General features: G+C 40.3%; 1 protein-coding gene across 1 annotated transcript; it reads right to left on the bottom strand.

Moving 5' to 3' along the window:
* Positions 1-8098: 8098 nt before the first annotated feature.
* zgc:153284 (SH3 domain-binding glutamic acid-rich-like protein 3) lies at positions 8099-15330 on the bottom strand. Its single transcript, XM_042321345.1, has 3 exons — positions 15173-15330; positions 12474-12641; positions 8099-8170 (listed from the first exon to the last, which is right to left on the bottom strand). Exons 1-3 carry the CDS (start codon positions 15215-15217, stop codon positions 8108-8110), a joined length of 276 nt encoding a protein of 91 aa, XP_042177279.1. The 5' UTR covers positions 15218-15330; the 3' UTR covers positions 8099-8107.
* Between the last annotated feature and the right edge of the window lie 412 nt (positions 15331-15742).

Genomic DNA, 15742 nt, shown 5'->3' with positions numbered 1-15742 from the left:
TCCTGCCCCGTTTAGTTCTGTTTACACTCTGTTTGCTTCCGTTTGGTAAAGAGTAAACCGTAAACGCACAGATATTTCACTGGATTTATAAATATGAAGCATCCGGTTAGCGTTTCCGCTCACTACCAAATTTGGTAGTTAGAGGAAGCCCACTGGCGGGCAGTGGGAGAAGATGGAACAAGATAGATTTTGTCCGATATTCTGCAAATCTTCTCATCAATTAAAACATTTGATCTCAATGCAGCTTTCTGTTACCAAAACTAAAATATGCTATGAACAGAACGGACTAAGTTTTGTAGACTTCACCCTTTTGTAAAAACATTATAAAAAAATGTTTTTTAAATCAAGCTGTTTATAAAGGAGTGCAAAAGCGAGTTAAGTTATTGCATTACGCGCACATCAAAGAGTTATGCGTTTCCTGACGGAGATATGCAGATGTATACTAGACTGCGTCAATAAAGATATCCCCAGCGGGTGTTTCGCTTAGCAAGCCAACTTCTTGCTTCTTCTGGCCACTATGACTCATTAGTTCCCATTGGAAACGATAGACTGTGGTCTATCTTGGCTTAGTTATAAAAGCCTTTCCGTTGCAAAACGTAAATCCCCAGCTACCCCCCCCCCCTACATCACCAGGTTTAATCAACATTTATTTGAGTCGATTTGCTATTTGTTTAGGCTCATTTTAAATGTAAAAGTTTGGAAAGAGGCATTATCAACCCACCTCGTTTAGATGAACCTTGGCGTCACGTCTCCGTGACTTCTCTGCTTTCGCGGGATGGTCTCTTGTCTGGTCAACTTGGTAGCTGACTAGTCTAGATAACTAGCTATTTGTCTTGCTGACTAGTCTAGATAACTAGCTATTTGTCTTGCTGACTAGTCTAGATAACTAGCTATTTGTCTTGCTGACTAGTCTAGATAACTAGCTATTTGTCTTGCTGACTAGTCTAGATAACTAGCTATTTGTCTTGCTGACTAGTCTAGATAACTAGCTATTTGTCTTGCTGACTAGTCTAGATAACTAGCTATTTGTCTTGCTGACTAGTCTAGATAACTAGCTATTTGTCTTGCTGACTAGTCTAGATAACTAGCTATTTGTCTTGCTAACCTAGCACCGTTCGTTAGCTCCGAATAGCTAGTTATATAGCTAACGACGTTAGCTAAATTAGCAGTCTAGCTAACAACAACAAAGCCTGTAACCTTAGTAACATTTAACCCTGCATTTATGCCAGAATATGTCCATGGCTCTTTAGCTATCTATTTAGGATATGGGTCATTTACTGTCCTCTAATCTAATTTTGGGGGGAGATCTACTAAAAACTAGCTAGGGGATAGGCACCGCTACATGACAGACTCCACGCCTGGCCCCTTTCGGTCGGTCCGCTCTGGTCACTGTGACGCGGCGCCATGGCAACCCTCCGGTACCGCTTCACGGTGTAGTTCCAGAGTTGCGCCACAGAGAGACGCTGTGACCACTTGTTGCATGAACCCAGATAAGAGATTATACAGATTATTTCATTCCGGGAACCGAAGGGATTCATTCATCCTGATATATTTGCATGTAAAAAAAAAAATTAAAAAAAAAAGAGTGGATTTTTTGCAATGGTCATAAACTGTACACACATCACAAAACGGAGAATAAATCGGAGGAAAAGGTGAATTATTGTGAGTGCATGTAAAAATAAAATAAAAACAGAGTGGATTTTTTGCAATGGTCATAAACTGTACACACATCACAAAACGGAGAATAAATCGGAGGAAAAGGTGAATTATTGTGAGTGCATGTAAAAATAAAATAAAAACAGAGTGGATTTTTGCAATGGTCATAAACTGTACACACATCACAAAACGGAGAATAAATCGGAGGAAAAGGTGAATTATTGTGAGTGCAGCAGAACTCTTTTGGGGTCTCGATGAGTTTACAGCAGAGGCAAAAACATCATGTCAAAGGATGTGACTTGAATTTCAATGTGACTTTTTTTATTGTATGTGTCTGTTTTTATATTGTGGATTTTTTTTGTTCTTCTATAGTTTACCAACCCATACAGCAGGTAGCGGCATGCACCTCAAATCAAAGTTTATTTGTCACGTGCGCCGAATACAACAGGTGTAGTAGACCTTACAGTGAAATGCTTACTTACAGGCTCTAACCAACAGTGCAAAAAAGGTATTAGGTATTAGGTGAACAATAGGTAAGTACAAAAATAAAAACAAGAGTAAAAAGACCTTGAAAAATAGTAGTGCAAGGCTATAAACAGTAGAGAGGCTATGTACAGTAGAGAGGCTATATACAGTAGAGAGGCTATATACAGTAGAGAGGCTATATACAGTAGAGAGGCTATATACAGTAGAGAGGCTATATACAGTAGAGAGGCTATAGACAGTAGAGAGGCCATATACAGTAGAGAGGCTATATACAGTAGAGAGGCTATATACAGTAGAGAGGCTATAGACAGTAGAGAGGCCATATACAGTAGAGAGGCTATATACAGTAGAGAGGCTATATACAGTAGAGAGGCTATATACAGTAGAGAGGCTATATACAGTAGAGAGGCTATAAACAGTAGAGAGGCTATATACAGTAGAGAGGCTATAAACAGTAGAGAGGCTATATACAGTAGAGAGGCTATATACAGTAGAGAGGCTATATACAGTAGAGAGGCTATATACAGTAGAGTGGCTATATACAGTAGAGTGGCTATATACAGTAGAGAGGCTATATACAGTAGAGAGGGTATATACAGTAGAGTGGCTATATACAGTGGAGAGGCTATATACAGTAGACAGGCTATATACTGTAGAGAAGCTATATACAGTAGAGAGGCTATATAGAGTAGAGAAATATATACAGTAGGGAGGTTATAACAGCAGCGAGACTATATACAGTAGAGAGGCTATATACAGTAGAGAGGGTATATACAGTAGAGTGGCTATATACAGTAGAGAGGGTATATACAGTAGAGTGGCTATATACAGTAGAGAGGGTATATCAGTAGAGTGGCTATATACAGTAGAGAGGCTATAAACAGTAGAGTGGCTATATACAGTAGAGAGGCTATATACAGTAGAGAGGCTATATACAGTAGAGAGGCTATATACAGTAGAGAGGCTATATACAATAGAGAGGCTATAAACGGTAGAGAGGCTATATACAGTAGAGAGGCTATATACAGTAGACAGGCTATATACAGTAGAGAGGCTATATACAGTAGAGAGGCTTTATACAATAGAGAGGCTATATACAGTAGAGAGGCTATATACAGTAGAGAGGATATATACGGTAGAGAGGCTATATACAGTAGAGGCTATATACAGTACAGGCTATATACAGTAGAGAGGGTATATACAGTAGAGAGGCTATAACAGTAGAGAGGCTATATACATTAGAGAGGCTATATACAGTAGAGAGGCTATATGCAGTAGAGAGGTTATATACAGTAGAGAGGGTATATACAGCAGAGAGGGTATATACATTAGTGAGGCTATATACAGTAGAGAGGTTATAACAGTAGAGAGGCCATATACAGTAGAGAGGCTATATACAGTAGAGAGGCTATATGCAGTAGAGAGGCTATATACAGTAGAGAGGATATATACAGTAGAGAGGCTATATACAATAGAGAGGCTATATACAGTAGAGAGGCTATATACAGTAGAGGGTATATACAGTAGAGAGGTTATATACAGTAGAGGGGCTATATACAGTAGAGGGGCTATATACAGTAGAGGGGCTACATACAGTAGAGGGGATATATACAGTAGCAAGGCTATATACAGACACCTGTTAGTCAGGCTGATTGAGGTTGTATGTACATGTAGATATGGTTAAAGTGACGATGCACATATGATGAACAGAGAGTAGCAGTAGCGTAAAAGAGGGGTTGGTGGTTGGTGGGACACAATGCAGATAGCCTAGTTAGCCAATGTGCGGGGGCACTGGTTGGTCAGGCCAATTGAGGTAGTATTTACATTAAAGTATAGTTAAAGTGACTATGCATATATGATAAACATAGAGTAGCAGCAATTTAAAATAGGGTTTGTGCAAATAGTCCGGGTAGCTATTTGATTACCTGTTCAGGAGTCTTATCGCTTGGGGGTAAAAACTGTTGAGATGCCTTTTTGTCCGTGACTTGGCACTCCGGTACAGTGTGCCATGCGGCAGTAGAGAGAGGAGGCTCTCTCGGTCCGAAGCACAGTTAGGTTTGGGTTGGTAACAGACTGATTGGTCGGCTGTTTGAGCCAGTGAAGGGTGCTTTGCTATTCTTGGGTAGAGGAATGTCTTTTACTTCCCTCCTGAGGGCTTGAGACACTTTCCTTTGGGCTTAGATTGAAGAGACGACAAATAGAAGTGGCAATATCATCCGCTGTCATTGTCTGTAATTTTGACAAATAAAATCCATTAAATACAGGTGTCACTGTATATAGACTTTATTTTTATTTTTTCTACTGTATTATTGACTGTATGTTTGTTTTACTCCATGTGTAACTCTGTGTTGTATGTGTGGAACTTCTTTGCTTTATCTTGGCCAGGTCGCAGTTGTAAATGAGAACTTGTTCTCAACTGGCCTACCTGGTTAAATAAAGGGTTAGGGTTATATAAATATAAATATCTGGTTAAATAAAGGGTTATATATATAAATACCTGGTTAAATAAAGGGTTATATATATAAATACCTGGTTAAATAAAGGGTTATATATATAAATACCTGGTTAAATAAAGGGTTATATATATAAATACCTGGTTAAATAAAGGGTTAGGGTTATATATATAAATACCTGGTTAAATAAAGGGTTATATATATAAATACCTGGTTAAATAAAGGGTTAGGGTTATATATATAAATACCTGGTTAAATAAAGGGTTATATATATAAATACCTGGTTAAATAAAGGGTTATATATATAAATACCTGGTTAAATAAAGGGTTAGGGTTATATATATAAATACCTGGTTAAATAAAGGGTTATATATATAAATACCTGGTTAAATAAAGGGTTAGGGTTATATATATAAATACCTGGTTAAATAAAGGGTTATATATATAAATACCTGGTTAAATAAAGGGTTATATATATAAATACCTGGTTAAATAAAGGGTTATATATATAAATACCTGGTTAAATAAAGGGTTATATATATAAATACCTGGTTAAATAAAGGGTTAGGGTTATATATACATAAATACCTGGTTAAATAAAGGGTTAGGGTTATATATATAAATACCTGGTTAAATAAAGGGTTATATATATAAATACCTGGTTAAATAAAGGGCTAGGGTTATATATATAAATACCTGGTTAAATAAAGGGTTATATATATATAAATACCTGGTTAAATAAAGGGCTAGGGTTATATATATAAATACCTGGTTAAATAAAGGGTTAGGGTTATATATATAAATACCTGGTTAAATAAAGGGTTATATATATAAATACCTGGTTAAATAAAGGGTTATATATATAAATACCTGGTTAAATATATAAATACCTGGTTAAATAAAGAGTTAGGGTTATATATATAAATACCTGGTTAAATAAAGGGTTAGGGTTATATATATAAATACCTGGTTAAATAAAGGGTTATATATATAAATACCTGGTTAAATAAAGGGTTAGGGTTATATATATAAATACCTGGTTAAATAAAGGGTTATATATATAAATACCTGGTTAAATAAAGGGTTAGGGTTATATATATAAATACCTGGTTAAATAAAGGGTTAGGGTTATATATATATAAATACCTGGTTAAATAAAGGGTTATATATATAAATACCTGGTTAAATAAAGGGTTATATATATAAATACCTGGTTAAATAAAGGGTTATATATATAAATACCTGGTTAAATAAAGGGTTAGGGTTATATATATAAATACCTGGTTAAATAAAGGGTTATATATATATAAATACCTGGTTAAATAAAGGGTTATATATATATATATAAATACCTGGTTAAATAAAGGGTTAGGGTTATATATATAAATACCTGGTTAAATAAAGAGTTAGGGTTATATATATAAATACCTGGTTAAATAAAGGGTTAGGGTTATATATATAAATACCTGGTTAAATAAAGGGTTAGGGTTATATATATACATACCTGGTTAAATAAAGGGTTAGGGTTATATGTATAAATACCTGGTTAAATAAAGGGTTATATTTATAAATACCTGGTTAAATAAAGGTGAAATTAAAACAAATATTAATTTTTAAAATCCATCCAAGTTGTCAGACTTGGATTGTCATTGTTGATAGATTTAAAAAAAAAAATGTTTTTACCTCTTCCACACTTACTTTACAGAATTCAAAATTACAATGCAATGTATTTCATCATTTGGTCAGTTATGCATGGAAGTGTAGGTTCAGAATTTGTTGTTGTGTGTGTGTGTAATTATGATTCCTGCTGATATGTATTATTGATTATGTTAAGAGATTTGACTTACATGAGAGGACTACTACAAATAACATAATAACATTGTAACAATGATAAATAACACAATAAGAAATATATGAATCGTTTTATTTTGTTAAACAAGACAATGGTTTTACATTCAGAAAGCCTTCACACCCCTTAACTTGTGAGATGTGTCCCTGGCTTACACACAATACCCCATTTTAAAGTAGAATTATGTTGTTGTTTTTTTTTTACATGTTTACAAATCAATAAAAAATGAAAAGCTGAAATGAGTCAAGTATTCAATCCCATTGTTATGGCGAGCCTAAATAAATTCAGGAGTAAATATTTGCTTAACAAGTCTCATAAGTTGCATGTACTCGCTCTGTGTGCAATGATAGTGTTTAAAAATGCAGACATTGAATATTCCTCGAGCATGGTGAAGTTATTAATTACACTTTGGATGGTGTATCAATACACCCAGTCACTACAAAGATAAAGGCGTCCTTCCTAACTCAGTTGCCGGAGAGGAAGGAAACCCCTCAGGGATTTCACCATGAGGCCAATGGTGACTTTAAAACAGTTACAGAGTTTACTGGCTGTTGTAGGAGAAAACTGAGGATGGATCAACAACATTGTAGTTACTCCACAATACTAACCTAAATGACAGAGTTAATAGAAGGAAGCCTGTACAAAATAAAAATATTCCAAAACATGCTTCCTGTTTGCAACTAAAGTAAAATTGCAAAAAATTTGGCAAAGACATTCACTTTATGTCCTGAATACAAAGTGTTATGTTTGTGGCAAATTCAACACAACACTGAGCACCACTCTTCATATTTTCAAGCATGGTGGTGGCTGCATCATGTTATTGGTATGCTTGTCATTGGCAAGGACTAGGGAGATTTTTAGGATCAAAGAAACAGAATAGAGCTAAGCACAGGCAAAATCCTAGAGGAAAACCTGGTTCAGTCTGCTTTCCAATCGACACTGGGAGATGAATTCACCTTTTCAGCAGGACAATAACCTAAAACACAAGGCCAAATCTACACTGTAGTTGCTTACCAAGACTACACTGAATATTCCTGAGTGGCCTAGTTACAGTTTTGACTTAAATTAGCTTGAAAATCTATGGCAAGACTTGGTAATGGCTGTCTAGCTAACTTGACTAGCTCTTAGAGACATCCAGGGAGACTCAGCGCTCTTAGAGACATCCAGGGAGACTCAGCGCTCTTAGAGACATCCAGGGAGACTCAGAGCTCTTAGAGACATCCAGGGAGACTCAGAGCTCTTAGAGACATCCAGGGAGACTCAGAGCTCTTAGAGACATCCAGGGAGACTCAGAGCTCTTAGAGACATCCAGGGAGACTCAGAGCTCTTAGAGACATCCAGGGAGACTCAGAGCTCTTAGAGACATCCAGGGAGACTCAGAGCTCTTAGAGACATCCAGGGAGACTCAGAGCTCTTAGAGACATCCATGGAGACTCAGAGCTGTACACGCTGCCTAAGGTGATTCTAACATGTATTGACTCAGGGGTGTGAATACCTATGTAAATTTGATATTTCTGTATTTCATTTTAAATAAATTTGCAAACATTTTCAATCCATTTTGAATTCAGGCTGTAACACAACACAATGGGGAATAAGTCATGGGGTGTGAATACTTTCTGAAGTGGAGGGGAGAGTCTTCTGGCAGGTGATCTTCCTCTGTCTGTTACAGCTTAAAGAAGGCCTCTGCTTTTCCAGTCTCCACCGCCTCATAAAACACAGAGAAGTCCTGCAGAGCGAGAGAGATGAGGGGAGAGAGAGAGAGAGAGGGGCAGAGAGAGAGATGAGAGTTGGGGCGGAGAGAATGATGAGAGATGGGGAGAAAGGGGTGCAGAGAGATGAGAGATGGGGGAGAGAGAGTGATGAGAGATGGGAGAGAGCGGGGAGAGATGAGAGTAGAGTGAGAGATGAGAGATGGGGGCAGAGAGAGCGATGAGAGATGGGGAGAGAGAGATGAGAGATGAGGCAGAAAGAATGATGAGAGATGGGAGAGAGCGAGGACAGATGGGGAGAGAGGGCAGAGAGAGCAATGAGAGATGGGGGAGAGAGGGCAGAGAGAGCAATGAGAGATGGGGAGAGAGAAGGCAGAGAGAGCAATGAGAGATGGGGGAGAGAGGGCAGAGAGAGCAATGAGAGATGGGGGAGAGAGAAGGCAGAGAGAGCAATGAGAGATGGGGGAGAGAGGGCAGAGAGAGCAATGAGAGATGGGGGAGAGAGGGCAGAGAGAGCAATGAGAGATGGGGAGAGAGAAGGCAGAGAGAGCAATGAGAGATGGGGGAGAGAGGGCAGAGAGAGTGATGAGAGAGAGGAGGGAGAGGAGAAAAACATCAGTTGGATAGGGAGGGAGAGCGTGAGAGCTGTGTTTGTGGATGCAGTGTGTTTCACTGATTCTGAGTAATACTGATGCAAATAGATGGAAATGGGATTTGGACACATGAACAAACACAACGCTTTAAACACAATAACAGCATCACAGACCGACAGGACCAGCTACGATAAACCCCCAACAACAACATGGCACAGTATTGGTCTACAATCAGAGGTTAATTTCTTCTTCGTTCAGTTAAACGGCAAGGCCAGACACAGTGACGCACCGCCAGGTCTGAGCAAGCCCCTGCCATGGCTTAGGACATGTTCATATGCTATCTGGGGAGTGGGGACCCCCCCCCCGTACCCCCTGTCTTGCGGGGGCTGCTGGTGTGTGAGGGTACGCCAGTGACCATGAAGTCCACCCCAATAGGAAGGATGTTTGCCGTACCGTGGTTACATGAAGGTTTTCAAGTGGCCGTGCCACACCCTGCTGTGGTGGAATTCCAATGCTGCCTGAACGAGAATTACTGGTGTGTGTGTGTGTGTGTGTGTGTGTGTGTTGACTTAAAGCTGTGGGCGTTGTGCAGCCTGAGTAATGATTAGATTTTGGTCCACACCCAGGCTGCATTCCAAATGGCTCCTTATAACCAGAGTAGTCTAGTCAGTATCTCTAGCCAGTAGTCTGGTCAGTAGTCTAGTCAGTATCTCTGGTCAGTAGTCTGGTCAGTATCTCTAGTCAGTATCTCTGGTCAGTAGTCTAGTCAGTATCTCTAGTCAGTATCTCTAGTCAGTATCTCTAGTCAGTATCTCTGGTCAGTAGTCTGGGCAGTAGTCTGGTCAGTATCTCTAGTCAGTAGTCTGGTCAGTATCTCTAGTCAGTAGTCTCTAGTCAGTATCTCTAGTCAGCATCTCTAGTCAGTAGTCTAGTCAGTAGTCTAGTCAGTAGTCTAGTCAGTATCTCTGGTCAGTATCTCTAGTCAGTAGTCTAGTCAGTATCTCTGGTCAGTAGTCTGGTCAGTATCTCTAGTCAGTGTCAGTAGTCAGTAGTCTAGTCAGTATCTCTAGTCAGTATCTCTAGTCAGTGGCTCTAGTCAGTAGTCTAGTCAGTATCTCTGGTCAGTAGTCTGGTCAGTAGTCGGGTCAGTAGTCGGGTCAGTATCTCTAGTCAGTGTCAGTAGTCAGTAGTCTAGTCAGTATCTCTAGTCAGTATCTCTAGTCAGTATCTCTAGTCAGTATCTCTAGTCAGTAGTCTAGTCAGTCTCTCTGGTCAGTAGTCTAGTCAGTATCTCTAGTCAGTAGTCTAGTCAGTATCTCTAGTCAGTATCTCTAGTCAGTAGTCTGGTCAGTATCTCTGGTCAGTAGTCTAGTCAGTAGTCTAGTCAGTAGTCTAGTCAGTATCTCTGGTCAGTATGTCTAGTCAGTAGTCTAGTCAGTAGTCTAGTCAGTATCTCTGGTCAGTAGTCTGGTCAGTAGCTCTAGTCAGTAGCTCTAGTCAGTAGTCTAGTCAGTAGCTCTAGTCAGTAGTCTAGTCAGTAGCTCTAGTCAGTATCTCTAGTCAGTAGTCTAGTCAGTAGTCTAGTCAGTAGTCTAGTCAGTAGTCTAGTCAGTAGCTCTAGTCAGTAGTCTAGTCAGTAGCTCTAGTCAGTAGTCTAGTCAGTAGTCTAGTCTGTAGCTCTAGTCAGTAGCTCTAGTCAGTAGCTCTAGTCAGTAGCTCTAGTCAGTAGCTCTAGTCTGTAGCTCTAGTCTGTAGCTCTAGTCTGTAGCTCTAGTCTGTAGCTCTAGTCTGTAGCTCTAGTCAGTATCTCTAGTCAGTATCTCTAGTCAAACGTAGTGCACTACATAGGGAATAGGTTCAACCAGTCAGCCAGCAGAACCAGGATGTCCCACTGCAGGTGTAGGCTTTTGTTCCAGTATGACACTTATACACCTGATTGAAATGGTTGAAGGTCCACACTGAAGACCCTGATGAGTTGATTACTTTGAAAATGGTGTTTCTGTATTCGGGTGGAACAAAATCTACAACCAGTATCTCTACAGGACCAGTAGCTCTACAGGACCAGTATCTCTACAGGACCAGTATCTCTACAGAACCAGTATCTCTCCTGAACCAGTTCTTCTACAGAACCAGTATCTCTCCTGAACCAGTATCTCTCCTGAACCAGTATCTCTACAGGACCAGTATCTCTACAGAACCAGTATCTCTACAGGACCAGTATCTCTACAGGACCAGTATCTCTACAGAACCAGTATCTCTACAGAACCAGTATCTCTACAGGACCAGTATCTCTACAGGACCAGTATCTCTCCTCAACCAGTATCTCTCCTGAACCAGTATCTCTCCTGAACCAGTATCTCTCCTGAACCAGTATCTCTCCTGAACCAGTATCTCTCCTGAACCAGTATCTCTACAGAACCAGTATCTCTACAGAACCAGTATCTCTACAGAACCAGTATCTCTCCTGAACCAGTATCTCTCCTGAACCAGTATCTCTACAGAACCAGTATCTCTTCTGAACCAGTATCTCTCCTGAACCAGTATCTCTCCTGAACCAGTAGCTCTCCTGAACCAGTTCTTCTACAGAACCAGTATCTCTCCTGAACCAGTATCTCTACAGAACCAGTATCTCTCCTGAACCAGTATCTCTCCTGAACCAGTAGCTCTACAGAACCAGTATCTCTCCTGAACCAGTTCTTCTACAGAACCAGTATCTCTCCTGAACCAGTAGCTCTACAGAACCAGTATCTCTCCTGAACCAGTATCTCTCCTGAACCAGTATCTCTCCTGAACCAGTATCTCTCCTGAACCAGTATCTCTCCTGAACCAGTATCTCTCCTGAACCAGTAGCTCTACAGAACCAGTATCTCTCCTGAACCAGTTCTTCTACAGAACCAGTATCTCTCCTGAACCAGTAGCTCTACAGAACCAGTATCTCTCCTGAACCAGTATCTCTCCTGAACCAGTATCTCTCCTGAACCAGTAGCTCTACAGAACCAGTATCTCTCCTGAACCAGTTCTTCTACAGAACCAGTATCTCTCCTGAACCAGTAGCTCTACAGAACCAGTATCTCTCCTGAACCAGTATCTCTCCTGAACCAGTATCTCTCCTGAACCAGTAGCTCTACAGAACCAGTATCTCTCCTGAACCAGTATCTCTCCTGAACCAGTATCTCTCCTGAACCAGTAGCTCTACAGAACCAGTATCTCTACAGAACCAGTATCTCTACAGAACCAGTATCTCTCCTGAACCAGTAGCTCTACAGAACCAGTATCTCTCCTGAACCAGTAGCTCTACAGAACCAGTATCTCTCCTGAACCAGTAGCTCTACAGAACCAGTATCTCTCCTGAACCAGTAGCTCTACAGAACCAGTAGCTCTACAGAACCAGTAGCTCTACAGAACCAGTAGCTCTACAGAACCAGTAGCTCTACAGAACCAGTAGCTCTACAGGACCAGTAGCTCTACAGGACCAGTAGCTCTTCAGGACCAGTAGCTCTTCAGGACCAGTAGCTCTACAGAACCAGTAGCTCTACAGAACTAGTAGCTCTCCTGAACCAGAGAAGCTAGAACTGCTCCCCAAATGTGTACCTACTCCTTACTTGGTGCTATTGACCAGGGCCCACACATACACAATAGGCTCCCTGGTCAAAAGTAGTGGACTATATTGGAAACGGGCCATTTCGAATTCAGCCCTGGCCTTGTGCTAGCGGTCTTCTAGACTCACCCCGCAGTAGACGTCCTTGTTGAAGACCTGTGGTGGCAGAGCGGCGGGGTTTCCCGTCTTCTTCCTCATCTCCTCTTTGATCTCTGACCCCTGGGTGATGTCCACCGCCTGGTACTTGATCTTCTTAGAGTCCAGGAAGGAGAAGATCTGGCTCTGCTGTTGCTTTAGCTGACGGGATGGGAACAGTAGAAATAATATAGAACAGTAGTGATACTTATAATATTTTGTCATATGTATCATTTATTGATAACATTGTCTGCTTCCCAAATGACACCCTTATCCCTATAAAGTGCACTACTGTTGACCAGGACCCATAGGGGTGAATCAGAATCGCCTAGAGAAGGATATTGTAAAAAAAAAAAATGGAACAATCTATACTGTAGCGGTACAGTATAACTTAATATTCTGATTATAATAGATGTCGTAGTTTACTATATTACAATGATTACAGAGGTCGTAGTTTACTATATAACTTAATATTATAATGATTACAGAGGTCGTAGTTTACTATATAACTTAATATTATAATGATCACAGAGGTCATAGTTTACTATATAACTTAATATTCTACTGATCACAGAGGTCATAGTTTACTATATAACTTAATATTCTACTGATCACAGAGGTCATAGTTTACTATATAACTTAATATTATAATGATTACAGAGGTCGTAGTTTACTATATAACTTAATATTCTACTGATCACAGAGGTCATAGTTTACTATATAACTTAATATTATAATGATTACAGAGGTCGTAGTTTACTATATAACTTAATATTCTACTGATCACAGAGGTCATAGTTTACTATATAACTTAATATTATAATGATTACAGAGGTCGTAGTTTACTATATAACTTAATATTATAATGATTACAGAGGTCGTAGTTTACTATATAACTTAATATTATAATGATTACAGAGGTCGTAGTTTACTATATAACTTAATATTATAATGATTACAGAGGTCGTAGTTTACTATATGAGACAGTAAGAGCTCCACCACATTCATAGTGGAGCTCAGGGACGGTGTGACGGTATCTCAGATTACGGGTTCTGATCTAGGATCTGTCCATGTAATTTAATTCATTGCGTTGTGAAAAAGCACAACTGATTCTAAATCAGCACTTTTACTCTGAGACGCCTGATAGATAGCGTGACAGAGGCAGGCCGAGTCGGGAGTGGCGTGGTAGATGCAGCCAGGAAAACGTTTACATTTTAGTTATTTATCAGATTCTCTTGCCCAGAGCGGCTTCCTGTCATTCATCTTAAGCTAGCTAGGTAAGACAACCACAACTCATAGTCAGTACACAACTCTCGTCGATAAAGCAGCTAAGTCAGAGCTAGTAAGTCAGAGCTAAATAAGTCAGAGCTAATTAAACCAGAGCTAAGTAAGCCAGAGCTAGTAAGTCAGAGCTAAGTAAGCCAGAGCTAAGTAAGTCAGAGCTAAGTAAGCCAGAGCTAGTAAGCCAGAGCTAGTAAGTCAGAGCTAGTAAACCAGAGCTAAGTAAGTCAGAGCTAAGTAAGCCAGAGCTAGTAAGTCAGAGCTAGTAAACCAGAGCTAAGTAAGTCAGAGCTAAGTAAGCCAGAGCTAAGTAAGCCAGAGCTAGTAAGTCAGAGCTAGTAAACCAGAGCTAAGTAAGTCAGAGCTAAGTAAGCCAGAGCTAAGTAAGCCAGAGCTAGTAAGTCAGAGCTAGTAAGTCAGAGCTAGTAAACCAGAGCTAAGTAAGTCAGAGCTAAGTAAGCCAGAGCTAAGTAAGCCAGAGCTAGTAAGTCAGAGCTAGTAAACCAGAGCTAAGTAAGCCAGAGCTAAGTAAGCCAGAGCTAGTAAGTCAGAGCTAGTAAGTCAGAGCTAGTAAACCAGAGCTAAGTAAGTCAGAGCTAAGTAAGTCAGAGCTAGTAAGCCAGAGCTAAGTAAGCCAGAGCTAGTAAGCCAGAGCTAGTAAGCCAGAGCTAAGTAAGCCAGAGCTAAGTAAGCCAGAGCTAGTAAGTCAGAGCTAGTAAGTCAGAGCTAGTAAACCAGAGCTAAGTAAGTCAGAGCTAAGTAAGTCAGAGCTAGTAAGCCAGAGCTAAGTAAGCCAGAGCTAGTAAGCCAGAGCTAGTAAGCCAGAGCTAAGTAAGCCAGAGCTAGTAAGTCAGAGCTAGTAAGCCAGAGCTAGTAAGCCAGAGCTAGTAAGCCAGAGCTAGTAAGTCAGAGCTAGTAAGCCAGAGCTAGTAAGCCAGAGCTAAGTAAGCCAGAGCTAGTAAGCCAGAGCTAGTAAGCCAGAGCTAAGTAAGCCAGAGCTAGTAAGTCAGAGCTAGTAAGCCAGAGCTAAGTAAGCCAGAGCTAGTAAGTCAGAGCTAGTAAGCCAGAGCTAGTAAACCAGAGCTAAGTAAGTCAGAGCTGGTAAGTCAGAGCTAAGTAAGCCAGAGCTAGTAAGTCAGAGCTAGTAAGTCAGAGCTAGTAAACCAGAGCTAAGTAAGTCAGAGCTGGTAAGTCAGAGCTAAGTAAGCCAGAGCTAAGTAAGCCAGAGCTAGTAAGTCAGAGCTAAGTAAATCAGAGGTATTAAGTCTGAGCTAGTAAGAGAAGTACAAGTGTTAGTCCAAGAAAGGTACAATTGATGTTCAGTTCTTCTTCTTTATATCCCTCAGCTACAGAGGCAGAGTGGTGAGGTGGATGCAGCCAGGTAAATGAATGAGACAGGTGAGAACACATACCTCTCTGGATCCGCTCACGCTGCTGAAATACACCACGATAGACATAATGCCTGATGATATATACTGCTACAAAATATCAATATAATATGATCCAGTGGAGAGTGTGTGTGGAGTGTAGACTGCTTCAAGGTGTTGCAGCAGACAAGGTGAACAGGTTTAAACATGGCTTACCTGTTGGCCACACCCCCTGGCTGCCGACCACTCCTGTTATGTCTATTCCTTGCTATTGTCACACACACTCACACTACACACACATTACACAAACACAGACCCAAGCACACACACGCATCACACAGAGACAGACAGACAGACGCATCACACACATAGACAGACACACATAGACAGACACACATAGACAGACACATAGATAGTCACACATAGACAGACACATAGATAGTCACACATAGACAGACACATATAGACAGACACATAGACAGACACACATAGATAGTCACACATAGACAGACACACATAGACACACATAGACAGACACATAGACAGACACATAGATAGTCACACATAGACAGACACATAGATAGTCACACATAGACAGACACATAGACAGACACA

This window comes from Oncorhynchus tshawytscha, linkage group LG05 (assembly GCF_018296145.1).
Source record: "Oncorhynchus tshawytscha isolate Ot180627B linkage group LG05, Otsh_v2.0, whole genome shotgun sequence".
NCBI lineage: Eukaryota > Metazoa > Chordata > Actinopteri > Salmoniformes > Salmonidae > Oncorhynchus > Oncorhynchus tshawytscha.
This window is presented reverse-complemented; position numbering and strand designations above follow the sequence as displayed.

Bases quoted from the DNA above. Each gene is read 5' to 3' on its own strand.
- zgc:153284 (XM_042321345.1), bottom strand. From the start codon at position 15,217: ATGTCTATCGTGGTGTATTTCAGCAGCGTGAGCGGATCCAGAGAG. The intron at 12,642-15,172 runs GTATGTGTTCTC...CCATCCCGTCAG, and splicing joins GCGTGAGCGGATCCAGAGAG to CTAAAGCAACAGCAGAGCCA. The intron at 8,171-12,473 runs GTGAGTCTAGAA...CTCGCTCTGCAG, and splicing joins ACAAGGACGTCTACTGCGGG to GACTTCTCTGTGTTTTATGA.